Here is a 19,343-nt window from a genome sequence, read left to right on the forward strand (position 1 = left end):
GTGTCACTTACTGAAAGCTTTTTTAAAATAACTACAATTCCAAAGCTCTCTTTGAATAGTTTTTTTTTTTTTTTAATTTGATTTATATGCCGCCCTTCTCCGGAGACTCAGGGCAGCTTACAATGCGTTAAGCAATAGCCTTCATTCTTTTGTATGTTTTATACAAAGTCAGCTTATTGCCCCCACAAACTGGGTCCTCATTTCACCTACCTTAGAAAGGATGGAAGGCTGAGTCAACCTTGAGCCTTGGAGAGATTCGAACCAGCAGAAATTGCAGGCAGCTGTGTTAATTACAGGGTGCACTAAACCCCTGTACTATCAAGGCTCTTTTATAGTAATATAAAATATTACATACAAAATATAATATAGTAAGCATGCTTGAATAGTAATTCAAGCATGCTTAAGAAAGTGAGGTTTTAGTGAAACCAGTGTTCTTACAGGGTCTGCTGCAGCTATGAATTTTATGTCTTTTCAACTCATTCTATAGGACAACTTTATAACGTATAGTTTCACACTAGTGAATAAAAATGTAAATAACATATATAACACTAATTTTTTAAAAAATGTAATGCAGATTGTTAACACATCATAATTTGTATACATTCTCAAACCATATTTTCAATGCATCCTATTTTATGGATTCTATTCCTTTTTTCAAAATTGATTCCAGTTAATATCAATAATATAAGAGAGGTCTGGTTTTAGACACTATTTTGTGAGATTTACTTTTCTTGTTAAACATATTTAGAATAGAGTCAAATGTACATCCCCCAAGCTCCCCAAACAATGTTATAGAAGTTCTTTCCCTAGAAGATGTTCTGTTTGAATAGAAAACAAAGAATTGGTTTCACCTCAATCCTTTTTTTTTTCTTTGTTTCTTTTAAACTAGTGATCCTTCCGCAGGTTTCACCTCAATCCTGATAAGATTGAGTAGGTGAGGTTTTAGTACCACATCCCACCAATATAGAGATTTTCCCTTTATTAATATTGAACAGGATTGCATCCCTCCAGACAGAGTCAGTGTACAATTTTAGCGTTCTCCTGGACTCACAATTCGTGCCTGAAGAATAGGTGGCAGCTGTGGCCAAAGAGCTTTCACACAAGTAGACTTTATACACCACTTGTGCCATTCCTAGACCAGGAGAAAGTGCTCAGAATTGCTCATGCCTTACTCATATTTTCTTTGAACTATTGCAATATACTAAATGTAGAACTCAAGAGCGTTTGAAAGTTGTAGCTGGTCCAGAATACAGTGGCGCATGACGTTTAATATGCCCATGTAATAACATTGCTATGGCAGCAATGATACTGGTGGATTTTCAGGTGCAATTCAAAATTGCTGATTGTCATCATTAAAACCTGCTTGCAATGGGCCCATATACAGGGATCAGTTCTCCCTAGTGATTTCTGCCTATTCCACCACTTCTGTCAGAATGGTGTCTGAGTACTCCTGTTATATGTTATGAATAATGTTATATGATGGGCCCTAGGAGATGTGCCTTCTCTGTCATGGAATACTCTCCACTCCCAAATATCCCCACCAGGTATCTCCACCTCTATCAGTCATTTGGAAGGGTATGAAGAGGCTTTTGTTTCATTGTAGTGAAAGGTTTTGCTTTTCTATGTCTTTGCTTACTTAGCATCCAAAATATCTTTGGATATTTTCATCATTGGCATCGTTCAGTCTCAAGAGACTATGGTATTGTGCTCTAGAAAGAGGTCCTAAAACAGCATCTAGTGTGACTAAAAAGGCCAATTCGAGAATGGCAATCCCTTCCACACTGAGGGCAGATACATTCTGTCCCCTGCCCAGCTCCCAGATTTCACTGGTTCCAGGACTGCCTCTTTGCCTCAGCCTGCCGAACAAGTGTCTCTTCGAATTGGAGAAGGCCATGCTGCGTCTTTAGCCTCCAAGCTGAATGATCGGAGGTCAAGGTTTCCCAGTTGTTAATGTCCATTCCCAGGGCCTTTAGGTCCTTCTTGCAGATATCCTTATATCGCAGCTGTGGTCTCCCTCTGAGGCACTTTTCCTGCACTAGTTCTCCATACAGGAGATCTTTTGGAATTCAACCATCAGCCATTCTCACGACATGCCCCAGCCAGCATAGACGTCACTGTTTCAATAGTGTATAAATGCTAGAAATTCCAGCACATTCCAAGACTGTGCTATTTGGAACTTTGTCCTGCCAGGTGATGCCAAGAATTCGTCAGAGACAGCGCATATGAAAAGTGTTCAACTTTCTCTCCTGCCGTGTATAAAAGGTTCAAGACTCACTGCAGTACAAGAATATGCTTAGGACGCAGGCTCTATAGACCTGGATCTTTGTATGTTCCGTCAGCTTCTTATTAAGCCATACTCTCTTTTAAGTCTGGAAAATGTGGTGGCCGCTTTACCAATACATTTATTCAGCTCAGTATCTAAAGAGAGAGAGTGTCCGAGATAGTTGAGCCGAGGTACACAAAGTCATGGACGATCTGCAGTTCTTGTGCAGAGATTGTAATAAAGAGAGGTGAATCCACGTCCTGACCCATGATTTGTGTTTTTTTCAGGCTGATTGTTAGTCCAAAGTCTTGGCAGGCCTTCCTAAAACTGTCCATAAATTGTTGAAGGTCTTCAGCAGAGTGAGCAGTGACAGCAGCATCATCAGCAAAGAGGAAATCCCGTAAGCATTTCAGCTGGACTTTAGACTTTGCTCTCAATCTAGAGAGATTAAAGAGTTTTCCGTCTGATCTGGTCCGGAGGTAAATACCCTCTGTTGCAGTTCCAAAAGCATGTTTCAGCATGACAGCAAAAAAGATCCCGAATAAAGTTGGCACGAGGACACAGCCCTGCTTCACTCCACTTCAAATATCAAAGGAATCTGAAGTTAAGCCATCAAAAACTACAGTGCCCTTCATTTCCTCATGAAAGGACCTGATGATGTTGAGGAGCTGAGGTGGACATCCAATCTTGGGGAGAATTTTATAAAGGCCATCCCTGCTAACCAAGTCAAAAGCCTTCGTAAGATCTATGAAGGCTATGAAAAGTTGCTGTCTTTGTTCCCTGCATTTCTCCTGCAACTGTCTAAGGGAAAATACCATGTCAGTAGTGGACCTGTTGGCTTGAAATCCACACTGTGATTCTGGATAGACTCTCTCAGCAAGCACCTGGAACCTCTTCAGTATGACACGGGCAAGCAGCTTCCCTACACTAAGAAGAGAGATGCCACAGTAGTTGTTACAGTTACCCCGTCACCTTTGTTCTTGTACAGTGTGACGATATTTGCATCCTTCATATCCTGTGGTATTCCACCTTCCCTCCAACAAAGACAGAAGATTTCATGCAGTTCAGTGGAGATGTTCTCTTTGCAGCACTTCAGAACCTCGGCAAGAATGTTATTTTTCCCGAGTGCCTTGCCAGAGGCAAGGGAATCCAGAGCCCCATTTAGTTCTTCTAAAATTGGTTCACTGTCAAGCTCCTCCAAGACAGGCAGGCACTCAATGTTATTTAATGCTTCTTCAGTTACCACATTTTCTCTGGAATATAACTCAGAGTAGTGCTGCACCCAGCGTGCCATCAGCTGTGCTCGGTCCTGGATAACGTCACCTGTAGCAGACTTCAGAGGGGCAGATTTCTTCTGTGTTGGACCTAAGGCCTGCTTGATGCCATCATACATCCCCTTGATGTTGCCTGTGTCAGCTGCTATCTGGATCCGAGAGCAAAGCTGCAGCCAATAATCGTTAGCACATCTCCTGGCGGTCTGTTGGACTTTGCTACGAGCAGCTCACAGAACCTGTAGGTTGCACTCACTGGAACAGGCTTTATATGCAATTAGAGCTCTCCTTTTTTCCTCGATGGCTGGCGTCAACTCCTCCGAATGGGCTTCAAACCAATCTGCTGTCTTTCTGATCTCCTTACCAAATACTGACAAGGCGGTGTTATAAATAGCATTCTTGAAATATTCCCATCGTTCAGATGCATTTACTTCAGCTGGGCCTGGGAGAGTTTCCTTTTTGCTTGTGCAAATTCCTCCACTTTGCCCTGATTGTGGGTCTTGTTGATGTCAATTCGTAGTCTTCCTTCCTTCTTCGAGTGATGCAATCTCTTTGTTTGCAGTTTTATTCTGCTGCACACCAAGGAGTGGTCTGTATTGCAATCAGCACCCTGATAGCTGTGTGTAATTGTAATATTGGGGAGGTTGGAACGCCTGGTAAGAATCAAGTCAAGCTGGTGCCAATGCTTCGATCTTGGATGTCTCCAAGAGACTCTGTGTTGAGGGTTTGTTTTAAAGTATGTATTGCTAATGCAAAGACCATAGTAGCAGCAAAACTCCAACAGTCGTTGTCCATTTTCGTTCATCTTTCTGATGCCGAACTGACCTAAACAAGTGGGCCAAGAACTATAATCAGCTCCAACTCTGGCATTAAAATCAGCAAAGATAAACAGTGGTTCTTTCTCAGGGATTTTCTTGATAGTAGCAGCCAGATTGTCGTAGAATTTGTCTTTGGATTCTACTGAAGATGATAATGTCGAAGCATATGCGTTAATAAGAGTAACCAGCCCTGCTGATGAATGGAGCTGCAAGGATAGAATTCTTTCACTTCCTGCAGCAGGTGGAATAATGGATCCTAGTAGGGTGTTTCTGACCGCGAAGCCAACCCCATATTCCCTAGACTCGTTTGATGGTTTTCCCTGCCAGAACAATGAGAAGTTTTTCTCCTTAATAGATCCCGAGTCTAACAGTCTTGTCTCTTTGAAGAGCAATGATGTCCATCTGCAGTCTGCTCTACTCCATGTCAATGGCAGCTGTCTTACGTACGTCATCTATCTCTTGTAAATTATCAGACAGGCCAGGGGTCATTGTTCGAACTTTCCAGGTGCCCAACTTTAGGGCTAAAGTTTTCTTATGTTTGTTGCATGGTGCAAAGTTATCGATCTGCTTGTCGGCTTTGACCCTAAACCCCATGCACCCTGTGAGGTTAACAGACCGTGGTGGGCAGCACCTTACTGGCTGGGGGCTGCCTAGCTTAAGACAGATGGTAGCTGCCCAATGAGGTACAATGACCTCTCCCACCGACGAAAGTGGCCCCTGGCGTCACGCTCTGCACCAATCAAGCAAAGACTTATAACCGGTAGCTGCCACTTCCCATGTTGTTTCAATGCTGTATGCAAAGCTGGAGTGTCCTCTCCAGACCACGAGGCCTGGGTAGATTAATATGGAAGATAGACTGTTACCCAAGCAGCAGATCCCCCCTCTCCATGTCGCTGAAATACTCCAATGGAACGGCAAAGCCGATACAATTAATTCCAGCTGTGTCGCAGGAGTTACCAGAACATGATTGTTACCAGAACACGAACTGCTTCCAGGACTCCGGCTCCAGATTTGCCTCAAGGTTGACTCCTGAAGACTTTCCCATAGATGGATATAGCCACAAGGCAGTATAAGTTTGAGATTGGCATTTTCCTTCTCCTACATAAGTTGCCTTCCAAGGCTAGCGGACACCATCTAACCGGTTTTTCCCATGCACACAGCTAACAAGACTTCCCACTTACACTCAATCAAACAGCCACTCTCCCCTCCCCCTAGAAGCAAGCAGATTCATTCATGAGGTGAACTGGAGCACTTTTCTCTCTGCAGTCACATGATTCACTCATTTAAACAGACACTTCCCTTCCCCCTAAAAACAAGCAGATTTACCCATGAGGAGAGCTGGAGAACTTTCCTCCCTGCAGTCACATGATTCACTCACTCAAACAGACACTCTCCTTCCCCCTAAAAACAAGCAGATTTGCCCATGAGGAGAGCTGGAAAACTTTCCTCCCTGCAGTCACATGATTCACTCACTCAAACAGACACTCCCCTTCTCCCTAAAAACAAGCAGATTTACCCATAAGGAGAGCTGGAGAACTTTCCTCCCTGCAGTCACATGATTCACACACTCAAACCGATACTCTCGAAAAAGTCCAGTCTGGAGCCGCGGTGCCACAGTTGGGGAAATAGTGGGCTCTGACAAGCTCGCAAAACCCCCGACTGACAAACCACCGTCCGATCAGTCTTCGGAGCATCCCCCATCTTGCAAGGATGGGGGGTGAAGAGGAGCGCCTCAGTGTGCCAAGAGGAACAGGCAAGTTCATCGGAGGCCAGAGGGAATCCTCAAAGTCAGCGGTGGGATTAGGCAGCCATGGCAGCAGACCGGGACACAAGATCGTGCAGGAGAGAAGTAGAAGAAAGAACAAGTATCTCGAAGCCGGGTGAGTGACACCAACCCAGGCAAAACAACAGGATTATTTCGGGTTTTTGAAAAAAATAAGACCCCAACTTTAAATAGCGGCTACAGACCTGTGGGGCTTGAAGATCAAAAAGAAAAAAAAATGGAAATAAAGACCCAAGACAGACTTTGTTTTAGTAAATTTGGAAGAATTGGCTTTTAACAACTTAGAAAAGTGACTTTTATTTTCTTATTTGGAGTGGATTGGAGAAATTATCTTTGGGAGTTTACACCTTTGAAAGTTAATGAAGCTAATGAAGAAAGACAGACGGATAGCTAAATAATTGCCATGGAGTTTGCAGTGATTAAGCAGGAGAGTGGATTGAAAAGATTTCCCTTTCCGTTTGGAAAAGAAACTTTTTAAATGGCTTTTTACTTTGGATTAGTTTGAAATTAACATTAGATCTATGGAATTTGGAGATCTCTATTCTCTCCTGGACGATTTTAAGAAGAAAGAAGGAATATTTTGGACATTTGACAATGGAAATTAACAAGCTTAGCAAAAAAAAAAAAAAATAGGTATGGCGTAGGAATAAAAGACAGGAAGTTGATGCATCACACATGGAACTGACATTATAAAGCATTAAAGGGACATACAAAAATTTTTAAATTGAACAGATGAACTTTGAAATGGAACATTTATGGACAGATAGAAAAAGAAAGAAGAGGAAGAAATAAAGTAGAAAAATTGAAATGTAACTAAATTGAAATGAAAAGTTTAAAAGCCTAAAGGTATATATGATTTTTGGATAAAAACAGGAGGGCTTTTGGAATAATAAAAATAGAAAATAAGAGATGGCAACTGAAATAGAGGATGATATATAGGTGGTTAAAACAATAAAGAAGAGTATATTTTAATGTGAGACAACTTTAAGAAAATTTACTGTTTGATGTAATATGTTTTAATTTTAATATGCAAACAAATGCTAGATTGGTGATTATGCTTGACTAAGGTTTTATTGAACAAACTATAAGATACACAGATTTTAGCAACAAACTGTGATTTAATTTAATATATGCTGGAAATGATGATTATTATGAAATATATTGAGAATTAATTTGAAAGAGCATGTTGGGAAACTGACACAAAATAGATAACTATATTGTAAGAGAAAATTAAAATAAGAGGGATGGATACCAACTAGATAAAAGTTTGAGACTCGGAGGAAATACGTTGGAAACTAGTTAAAATGCTGGAAATCAGCCAAACACTTACAGGAGAGTTGGAGGAGACTATGCTGGAAATCAGCCAAACAAGAGTGGGAGCCCTGGAGGGGACTATGCTGGAAATCAGCCAAACATAATATGCTGGAAATCAGCCAATAATATGCTGGAAATCAGCCAAGCAAATAGGAGGAGAGTTGGAGGAGATTATGCTGGAAAATATGGTGGAAATTAGCCAACAATGGTGGTAGGCTTGGAGGAGACTATACTGGAAATTAGCCAAAAATAGTTGGTGCTCTGGAGGAGACTATGCTGGGAATCAGCCAAACATAATATGCTGGAAAACAGCCAAACAATAGAGGGAGGTACGGAAGAAAATATGCCGGAAATTAGTTTAAATAAAACATGTTTTTGTGATAAACCTGTGTAACATGAAAACTGTAATAGATGATAAGTGTTTTTAAGTGTGTTTAAGATACTAAGATTCAAGGAAAAGGGTCAAGAGATCAAGAATTAGATAGAATTTTGTTTTATAAAGTGTAATAAAAATGGAGCTTTATTGAATTTGAAATTAAGATTTGTGGTGATAAAATTGTAAGGTAAATAATTAGAATAAGAGGTTAGAATATTGTTAAAAAATATTTTGACACTGATGGTAAAAGATACAAGGTGAAGAAGAACAAGATAAAATCAGGATTGTTATATAGATATAAAAATGAGCGAAAGTTAGTTTGAAATTAAAATTGTATTGATATAATGGATTTGTTTAGGTGAAGATGCTAGACTTTATGTTAAAATCTGTTTTTTTTTTTTTATGTTTTGAATTTCTATCCATAAAAGATGTAATGGGAAATTGAATGGAGCTTGTTAAAGGAATGTAAGCGTAGTAACCATCTATGACCGGATTGAGACTCTGTTCTTGAAAGTTATATTTTATGTTTATGTTTGAAAAAAAGAAAAAATATTTACAAAAAAAAATGGCACTCCCCTTCCCCCTAAAAACAAGCAGATTTACTCATGAGAACTTTCCTGCCTGCAGTCACATGATTCACTCACTCAAACAGACACTCCCCTTCCCCCCTAAAACAAGTAGATTTACCCATGAGGAGAGCTGGAGAACTTTCCTCCCTGCAGTCACATGATTCACTCTCCCAGACACTCAGACATATTTTATAGGCTATCAAAAATAAAAAAGACAAAAGAAATAATGAAAGCCCTCACCCCAACCAACAACAACGAGAATATCCTCTATTCAGTGGGAGAACAGTATTCCAGCACTTGGCAGAATAGATAGTTCTAATAACTTCCTGAACATCATTAGGATTGGAGCCATCCAGATTGCAACTTGTATTAAATTCCATTACTGGTATTCTCTGGAGAAAGCTGTTTCTGAAAAAGATGCAGCAATAAGATTATTCATTCCATTTTTCTGAAGAAGACAATGCCAACTGATCTCAAAAAGAAAAAAAATAATTATGCAGATTAAGTGTATAGTTTATGTGAACTGCTATTTGTAAAAATGCTTGCCATGAATGACAGTTGCATTGAACTACTTTTTCCGAAATCATTTTATTATATAAATATATACATAATCCTTGTAGTGATATATAGGTGCATTTTTTACTCATTGTAATTCTCAGACGTATTCTTGCAGTTGTGCTGGCATATTGCTACCTGGACTTCAGACTTGCATGTTACTTTTGTGTTGCTAATAAAACTTGGTCCAATTAAAATTGTTATGTTCATTTCATTGATGCCCATTTACTTAGAAAACAGAGAGATTTAGTGTTAGGCCGCTATCAGACTTCTTGGGCAGCTATATTTGACTCATTCATATTTTTACCTGCACTGTGTATCAGCATTTATATCTTTGAAACTGTTAATTTTTTGTAGTATTTTTACAGAAGGTGTTCTTCTACAACCAAGAGTTATTAAATATAACTTAACTGATAAATCCTATAATATCCCTGACATGCTAGCATAAACCTTTATAAGTCAATTCATGCTGAAAATTAATTTGCTAACATTGTGTTTTACAACCTATTAGGCATTTATCATGTACTGGGACTGAAAAAAAACCCTAGAACAGATTCTCTCTCTCTTATGTATGCACACATAACTTTATACCTTTAAACAAAAAGACACCATTATATATAAAACACTCACCCTAATCTACTTCAATAGTTTCCCATCAGTAGTCCTTGATGATGGATTTGAAAAAAAACCACTTAATGAAAGACCTTACTGTAGGGTCTCCTGCTTGGGCGGGAGGTTGGACATGCGCGTGCCGGCCAGCTGATTTTTGGGCCTTCTGGGGCCACCAGAAGTAGGGAAACAGGCTGTTTCCTGCCTCTGGAGGGCCTTGGGGGGGGTGGGGAAGGCCATTTTCACCCTCACCAGACTCCTAGAGAGGCTCCGGAGGCTGGGGACAGCAAAAAATGGGCCTACCAGGCCATCACGTGCCAGGGGCAGGGGGAGTGGGGGGTCATATGCGCTGTGCAGGGGCAGCGTACATAGAATAATGGGTGTGGGCACATGTGCATGTGACCCCCCCACCCCCCTTCCTGGCATGCTATGGCAAAAAGGTTAACCATCACTGACCTACAAGGTCCCTTCCAACTCTGTTAATCTGTTAAGGCTGCACCACTTGCCTAGTATTGTGACTGAATTACTGAATCAGTATAGATTCCTGGGACAAAATGACAGTAAGTACTTTGCAGACATAGCAGCATAAACACTCTGTCAGCTTCAAAATGAAGCTGACAGGGGCCATTTTCTTGTTCCTCAGGTGCCACAGTGTAGGGAGGGGGGAAGGAGGATGGAATGCTTTGCTAGACACAACACAGAGTTTTCTCATGGAAACCAAGTCATTTCTACAGGTGATGGATAAGGTCGGGGAGGAGTCCCTGGAGAACCTGCCAATTAACCTAAGTGGCCAACATGCCCTGTGACATTTGGGGAATAGGAATATTTCCTATTTTAATTATACTGAAACCGTGGGAAAGATTTAGAGTTGGTTTTACACTTGACTGTGCCAATATGATGTACCCAAAAAAGAAGTTCTTTGAGGAAGATTCCAGTCTCAGAGTTCTGATTTGCTTGGGTTCATCAGTCGGAGTCTTGACACACTCTGTTTCTCCACAGAATTTTTGTCAGGAATAATACAAGGATGATAATAGACATAGAATACTATGAGGAACACCCGAACAAAGAAATGGCATTGGTCTTTGTCGACGCCCAAAAGGCATTCGACAATCTTAATTGGCAATTTATGAAACAACAAATTATCCAAATGGAATTCGGATCAAATTTTGTCAATACGATATCCACAATCTATCAAAAACAAAAGGCTAACATATTATTGAATGGATTAACTAATCCATATTAACTAAGCCTTTCCAAATTAGAAAAGGGGTCCGACAAGGGTGCCCTCTATCCCCACTTTTATTTATTTTAGCACTAGAAGTACTCTTGAGAAAGATTAGGAACAATAATGAAATAAAGGGTTTAACAATCAGAAAAGAGATATATAAGACACAGGCATTCGCAGATGATGTGGTATTAATCATGGAAGAACCATTAGAATCAGGCACTAAAATTTTGGAAGAATTGGGCAATTACGGGGAGATAGCAGGCCTTAAATTAAATAAATCCAAAACTAAATTACTAACAAAAAATATGACAGAGGTAAGGAAAAAAGTACTGGAAGAATCAATGGAGATCCAAACCGCCAAGAAGGTAAAATACCTGGGGGTGTGGATTTCATCAAGGTGCTCGGCCCTCAGAGAGGATAATTATTTACCATTGATTAGAAATATTAAACAGGATCTAGAAAAGTGGGGAAGACTACAGATATCATTATTAGGTAGAATTGCGGCAATAAAAATGAGCATATTACCCAAGTTATTGTATCTATTCCAAATGGTCCCTGTTAAATTAGATAAAAAAATTTTTTGGGAACTCAATAGCATCATCAGAAAATTTATTTGGGAGGGAAAGAAACCAAGAATAGCAATTAGGAATTTACAGGACAAGAAGGAAAGAGGGGGTTTCGGATTACCTAAATGGGAGTTATATCAAAAAGCTGCAAACCTAGTATGGCTGAAAGATTGGGCAACCCTGAGAAATAAAAGACTGTTAACTTTAGAAGGGCATGATCTCCAGAAGGGTTGGCATGCATATCTCTGGGATACTGGGAAGAAGATAAAAACTTATTTCCATAGGCATAAAATAAGGGAGATCTTGATACAAATATGGGGAGAGATGAGACAGAAGCACTATAGGAAAATTCTGAGATGGCTTTCCACCATGGAGGCTATAATATATCCAAATGTATTAGAAATGGGTAAAACGGTCAGATACAATGAATTATTAGATGGGGGAGGGAATCTTAAAACAAGGGAAGAATTGATGGAACAAGGTATTTCTATAGACTGGTGGCCATATAACCAAATTAAATCCAGATATAAAAAAGATAAGGAGGAATTTGGCATTGAGACGAGCATAAATGGATTTGACAAGATATGGATGGGTACGGATGACAAAATTCTAGCTAAATTATATAATTACTTATTGGAGTATGATATGGCAGAGGAAGTAGTTAAAGAACCGATGTTAGCATGGGCCAAAAATATAGGACAGAATATAAATCTGAACGAATGGGATTCAATATGGAATAATAATCTTAAAATGACAAAGGCGACGGCTTACAAGGAAAACCAATACAAGCTGTTTTATAGATGGCATATGGCCCCAGCTAGGATAGCGAAGATCTACCCCAATTCGAGCCCTAAATGTTGGAAATGTGACCATCAGCAGGGTACTTTCTATCACTGCTGGTGGACATGTAATCAGGCACAAAAATTCTGGAGGATGATATGGATGTGGATTAGAGAAATAATAAAAGAAAATTTTGATTTCGAACCAAAAGCCTTTCTCCTGGGAATTTTGAAAACTGAATATGCAAAAAAGAAAAAGTATTTAATTATACATATTCTGACAGCCGCTAGAATTTCCTTTGCCCAGTATTGGAAAGAAAAACAAATACCATCTCAAGAACATGTTATTGGAAAAATATTGGAGTGCGCCGAAATGAACAAACTGACTTCAGAAATTAATGACAGAGAAGATTCAGAATTTTATAGCATGTGGGACATGTGGTACGAATGGATGGGGAAAAGAAATAAAGAAGGAAATAGAGATTAAATATTAATTAATTAACAAAATCCATATGACTAGTATTACATTTAGTCTTAGAGATTTGAGCACTATTATCTTTAAGTGTTTTGAAATTAAATCTAGCTTTAAGAAACAAGACTTGTCTTTAATAAAAGACAAGTAATAATGCACGTAGATGTATATATGTATATAATTGCACCAATGAACCGAAAATGTACTGAATGTATCACTATATGTTATAATAAAAATAAAAAAATAAAAAGAATTTTTGTCAGTCTTGGCACATGACTTCTATCTATATGTGTCTGGAAACAAAGAGAGAATGGACAGTATATAACTTATATCAAGGAAAAGGAAATGCTTGGATGAAATAAAGAAGGCATACTCAGGTTTCTGATCTCCGTCACTTGTGCTTCTATACCATAAGGCAAAACAATTGAAGAAGGATCTGTTGAATCTAAGATTATTCTCTGTATGCTGCATTTTATTGCTCCACGGTGGACTGATTTATGCATCTTTAATATGATTAAAGTTCTTCATAGCCTTGAAAATTCAAATGGATTATTCTTAGTGAAAATATAGTCACAGATTAATACAATTTATACCACAACAGCATAATTAACAGTATAAAATTCCATATTGTTTCTCTAAAATGGGATTTCTTCCTGCCTTTAAATTGTTTAAACCTAAACATTTAATAGATATCATCTGTGTTTTTGTTTGATATTTAACTTTTATTAGATAAATTTTTACAAAATATTTATCTGTAGAAGATGCCACTCTTGTTATTTGTAGTTCTCTTAACATTTGGGATTCATTTCTCAAATGTTTGAGACTCTGTATGTGTGTGTGTGTATATATATACATATATACAGTGGTGGGATTCAAGTAATTTAACAACCGGTTCTCTGCCCTAATGATTTCTTCCAACAACCAGTTTGCCAAACTGCTCAGAAAGTTAGCAACCGGTTCTCCTGAAGTGGTGGGAACTGGCTGAATCCCACCACTGCATATATACACGTGTGTGTGTGTAATTCTGAAAGTAACGTTGTGCTTTCTTCTTTTCCCCAGGTCAGATCTCTTCAATTGGGACGATGTGGTTTATCAACAGTCCGCTGTGCAGCGATTAGATCATGCGTTCAACATAGCTAAACAACACCTGGGAATTGAGAAACTCCTTGATCCTGAAGGTTTGTGCAAATAGGATTTTATGTATATATAGGTTATTTTTTCACATAGATGATTCAAAAAAAGATTTATATTTTTAAATAGATTTTAGATATATTTTACACCTTCATTTTCAATGTTTTATTGTACAGGTTTCATTTAGTGCAGTGAGCCTTCAGAATTTAGTTCACTCTTTGTTACTCTCTTCAGGATAACAAACTTTAAAGGATTCAAAGGATGTGGACTAACGTTATAGTCTTATAATTCACTTTTTTAAAATATAGCCAACATGTTATTTTTTATTTATTGTTATTATGCATCCAACTAAAATAAGTGCTATTCTTCACAGGTTTTTACGAATACGAAGTCTTTCTAAAATTCCTTAACACTTTTAAAATTATGCATTTAAGCATTGCAGATCGTGTTTCATAAATCTTTATTTTTATACACATTTCACTTTTTCTATGTCTCATTCAGGCACAGAATTTTATAAGTATATATTGGTTTCTTGTTTTCCCCAGAGTTCATGTTTTTCTTATGTGGTGCTTATTTAAAAACATAGAGAGTCCAGTTTTTCTGGAATTCAAAATTGAATCCTTATTTTCTGATAAAGCAGGAAAAAAATGCTTTCTGCACATTGCTGGCTATTGTGGGAACCAACATTGTTTCAAGCCAAGTATATTTTATGTATTCTCCTTAATATTTTATTTCTAAAAATAAAGATACAAAATCAGCAATTACATCTATTTATCTCAAACTTTCATTTTTTAGATTGAAATACAAACAGGGAAATTTCATCAAAATAAAAGTAAAAAAGCCAAACACCTATTCTGGAATTTTTGAGTCATAATTCCAAGGTACACAAAGCTTCAGATTCTTCAATCATACTTTTGATTTGGTATGAAGTCATATTGAGCAGGTTCAAAAAGTCAAACCTAATTAAAACTGTTTATAAATTAGGCCTAAGCAAAATGTTGAATATTATTTTTCTCTAATAATAGTGGCATGATTCTAAAACTAAAAGAATCACACATAAATTTGAACTTTTCTTGACTTTTATCCAAATATTCAGAATATTTTACAAAAAAAAATTGGCATGTTTTCTTGTCTCAATAAGACAAAGATTTTCAGCTGCTTAAAGAACTGTATTCAACATGCTCTAAATTTTGTGGTGTTACATTTTTAATATGTGTTGTTAATAACCACAATTTTAAGAGAGATGGTAAATGGAGCCTGTCATTACCTTTTGGCTTGACAGTATGAGGCATTATAACTGTTATGTATGTATCTATTTTGTGCGGGAAATTCAAATGTTCAGTGAATGCTGATTGGTTCTTGGTTGCTTCTGAAAAGTATATAAAGAGGACTGTTGCCTGTGTTTCTTTGCTGAAGTCTCACCCTGAATTAAAGAGCTGTTGTCACTAGCCTGCTTGTGCCTCTCGTTATTCCCGCGCTACAACATTGGTGACGAAGGTGGGATTGAGGCCACAAGAAGCAAACTAAAAGAGCTCGGACTTCCAGCCAGGGTGACGAGTGGACTACGGAGACATACTGCGATGTCTGCCTACGTCCCGCCCAAACCTTTTGATCCGACCCGAGAGAAGTGGGGATCGTATCTGACCGGGTTCGAGTGCTCCCTGGAAGCAAGCGAAATGCAAGGGCTCTCCATGAACCAGAAAAGAGCCCTGTTCCTAAGCCACTGCGGGCCAGACGTTTTTGAAATGGCCGAGTCCCTCTGCGAGCCAACCCCAGTCCAGACGGTCTCCTGGGACGTCCTTCAAGCAAATCTGAGAGCCCACTATGCTCCAGTTCATTCTAAATTTGTACAGCGCTACGAATTCCGGCAACGTGTACAAAAAGAAGGAGAACCGGTCAGCGCATATGTGGCCGCACTTCGAAAAGCCGCAACGCATTGTGATTACAGAGACTTAGACGACGCGCTACTTGAGCAATTGATTTGCGGTGTTAGAGACACTCGGTTACAGAGGCGCCTTCTGGCCAAGCCAGACCTAACGCTAGCCAGCGCACTGGATGAAGCCTGAGCACACGAATCATCAACGAAGGCTTCTGAAGCGCTGCAGCGACCACTATCAAGCAAAGACAGCCTGAAAATGGCCTCCGTCCACAGAGAGGAGACGCGAACCAGCACAGAGGAAGAGTCGGACGATGACGTCTTCCATACAGAAAAGAAAAAGAACGAGCAAAGCCGCTACCACGAGAACTGTTCTAGCTGTGGTGGGGATCATGAGAGACAATCGTGTAAATACAGAGACGCCATTTGCAGGCGTTGCGATAGAAAAGGCCACCTAGCACGAGTTTGCAGAGCTCAATTTCCGCGTAGTCGCAAGCCACGTGACTACCGCGACCAACCAGAACCGGCTCGTTCAAAACAGCCAATCAAAGATGACGGCACGAGAAAACGGCGCGAATCTCAAAAGCGAGAGACCTACAGCACAAGAATCAGCCAAGCCAGCACAACCGACGATGAAAAAGTCTACACAAAAGTGGAAATCGAAGGCAGACCGTGCGAAATGGAAATCGACACTGGGTCTACACTATCGATCATGTCCTGGACAACACTCAAAGCGCTCCTGCCTAAGTTCCAGAAAGCCCAGCTGTCCCGACAGAAAGTTCGCCTCCTCAACTACCAGGGAAACCGAGTTCCCGTTGAAGGCGTGGGCATGTTCCGGGTCACCTACGGCGATTTCCAGAAAGAGCTGCCCCTGACCATCGTAAGCAAGCCGCTACCAAGTCTCCTGGGCATGGCATGGTTTCGAGCCCTTGGCATGGGCTTCACGGACGTTCACAGCATCGGCGGGCCATCCCTCAAAGAAACCATTCTTCATGAGTTTCAGGACATTGTCGAAGAGACTCTAGGGGATACGTGGGGACCCCGATCTCTTTTAATTTAGACCCCAACGTAGCGCCAATCAGGCTGAAAGCAAGACGGGTTCCATTTGCTTTAAAGCCCAAAATTGATGCAGAGCTCGACAAGCTCATTAAGCAAGGGGTGTTAATTCCCGTTGATCACACTAAGTGGGAAACCCCAATAGTCACGCCAGTTAAATCAGACGGGTCAATTAGAATTTGTGCTGACTATAAGTGTTCGATCAATAAGGCATTGCAACAGAGCGCCTATCCCGTTCCGATTGTCCACCATCTACTACACTCCCTGGGGCCTGGCAAGCTATTCGCAAAACTAGACCTTGCGCAGGCGTACCAGCAGCTGCCAGTAGATGACGCTATGGCAGAATCACAGACCATAGTAACTCACAGAGGTGCCTTTAAATGCACCAGACTACAGTTTGGGGTTAGCATCGCCCCAGGGCTCTTCCAGAGTACCATGGAGCGCCTTCTACAAGGCCTCCCAGGTGTCGTCCCTTATTTCGACGACGTTCTAATTAGTGGCCAAGACGAGACTCAGTTAGGACAGAGAGTTAGACAAGTCCTAACCAGATTCAGAGAAGCGGGGCTCAAACTCAAATGAGCAAAATGCAAAATAGCGGTTCCATCAGTGGAATTTTTAGGTTACCGAATCGATGGCACAGGCATTGACCCTACAGAAAGCAAAGTCAGGGCCATCCAGAACGCGCCCACCCCTAAATCGAAGCCCAAACTACAGGTCTTCTTGGGGCTTCTTAACTTCTACACCATGTTTTTAAAACACAAAGCACTATTGCGGAGCCACTGCACAGGCTCCTCGGAAAAAACGTTCCCTGGGTATGGGGCAAACGAGAAGCGGCTGCATTCAACGCAGTTAAAAAACTTTTGTCTGAGGACAGTTTCCTCATCCAATACAATTCTGAACTACCTCTAGTGTTGGTGTGTGACGCTTCCCCCTTTGGCGTAGGCGCAGTCTTAAGCCATAGACTGCTGAACGGGTTAGAGGCGCCCATTGCCTATTACTCTCGCACTTTATCTAGTGCTGAAAGAAACTATAGTCAGCTAGACAGGGAGGCATTAGCGGCTGTAGCTGGGGTCAAAAAATTTCACGAGTACTTGTTTGGCCGTACTTTTGAACTCATTACGGACCACCAGCCTCTTTTGGGACTTTTGGCTGGAGATAAACCAACCCCGGCTGCTCTTTCTCCCCGGATGACCAGATGGTCCATTTTCTTAGCCGCCTATTCCTACAGATTGCTCCACCGGCCGGGCAGAACTCTGGGACATGCTGACGCCCTCAGCCGGTGCCCCTTGCCCGAACTGTTGGACAACCCGACCCCGGAAGCCCCAGTTTTACTCATTGACATTGTATTCCCGGGCCCCATTTCTTCAAGCGAGGTGGCAAAGGCTTCTGCCAGAGACTCTGTTTTGCGCACTGTAATGGGCTGGGTAATGCGGGGTTGGCCTACCAAGGTGGACAGTGGGGATTTTCAATTGTACTTTAACAAGAAAAATGAACTATCCATGTTGGGGGGTTGCTTATTGTGGGATGACAGGGTGGTCATTCCTTCGCAGTTAAGGCACAGGGTTCTAGAAATGCTGCATGAGGGACACCCTGGTATTGTTCGCATGAAAGGCCTAGCTCGTAGCTATGTTTGGTGGCCACATCTCGACCAAGACGTCACTGAGTGGGTGGGGAAGTGCAGGCTCTGCCAGGAATCCCGCCCAGATCCTCCTATAGCTCCCGTTCGGGAATAGGAAAAACCAAAGGGACCATGGGGGAGGATTCACATCGATTTTGCTGGACCATTCCACGGCCAGAACTTTTTAATCATTGTAGATGCATATTCTAAGTGGCTCGAGATTGCCTTAATGCCATCTACCACTTCTGAGGCCATAATCAAAGTACTCAGAAAACTGTTTGTAACACACGGGTTGCCGGACACCCTGGTATCCGACAATGGGCCCCAATTCACGGCAACTCAATTTGAGGGCTACCTAGCTGAGTTAGGCATAAGGCATGCATTATCCGCTCCTTTTCACCCGGCTTCGAATGGCCTTGCAGAGAGATTTGTAAGAACGGCCAAAGAAGGCCTTTCCCGGCTCGATGCAGGGGACTGGCAGGCTAGAATAGATGAGTTCTTAGCTGTACAGCACGCCACCCCGTGCCCCACCTCGGGCCGCAGCCCAGCCGAGCTTTTAATGGGCCAAAAGCTAAGGTGCATCCTCGATCGATTGCATCCCAATTACTCCCCCGATAACTTCAAGGGGGAAGGGGGAGGACTAAGGCAATTCCAAGTGGGAACACCAATATTTGCCAGAAGCTACACCAACGGGCCCTTGTGGGTAGAGGGAACCATCGTAGGAATTACCGGTCCAAAGTCATACACAGTTGATATAGGGCATGGTAAAATTTGGAGGAGACATATAGATCAGTTGCGTAAACGATTACAACACGAAAACTCAGTTACTGTAAGTCCTAACTATCAAAGTCTTCCTGACACAGCTACCTCAAGCCCGAGTAAGCCGGAATACTTATCTGGCAACCCAGAGTTCCAGCGCCGCCCCAGCGAGTCGACACTCCCAGCCGGGGATAGCCACACCTCTGGAGAAATCCAGGAGGTTCCATTGGCGGAGCTGGGAGAGATGGGAGGTCCCTCCGACCGGCTCGACGCCTCGCCAACAACTGAACTGCGCAGGTC

At 41.1% G+C, this 19,343-nt stretch overlaps 1 protein-coding gene across 3 annotated transcripts in view; it reads left to right on the forward strand.

Moving 5' to 3' along the window:
* The window catches only part of DMD (dystrophin), a 2,041,544-nt gene that overhangs the window by 523,194 nt on the left and 1,499,007 nt on the right, over positions 1 to 19,343 (forward strand). For all 3 annotated transcript variants that reach the window (XM_087871305.1, XM_087871306.1, XM_087871307.1), the window contains exon 7: positions 13,663 to 13,781. In XM_087871305.1, coding sequence (XP_087727431.1) covers positions 13,663 to 13,781 — 119 coding nt within the window. The remainder of the gene's footprint in view (positions 1 to 13,662; positions 13,782 to 19,343) is intronic.

The sequence above is a fragment of the Pantherophis guttatus genome, chromosome 5 (genome assembly GCF_059756535.1).
Source record: "Pantherophis guttatus breed Tessera chromosome 5, ASM5975653v1, whole genome shotgun sequence".
Classification (NCBI taxonomy): Eukaryota; Metazoa; Chordata; class Lepidosauria; order Squamata; family Colubridae; genus Pantherophis; species Pantherophis guttatus.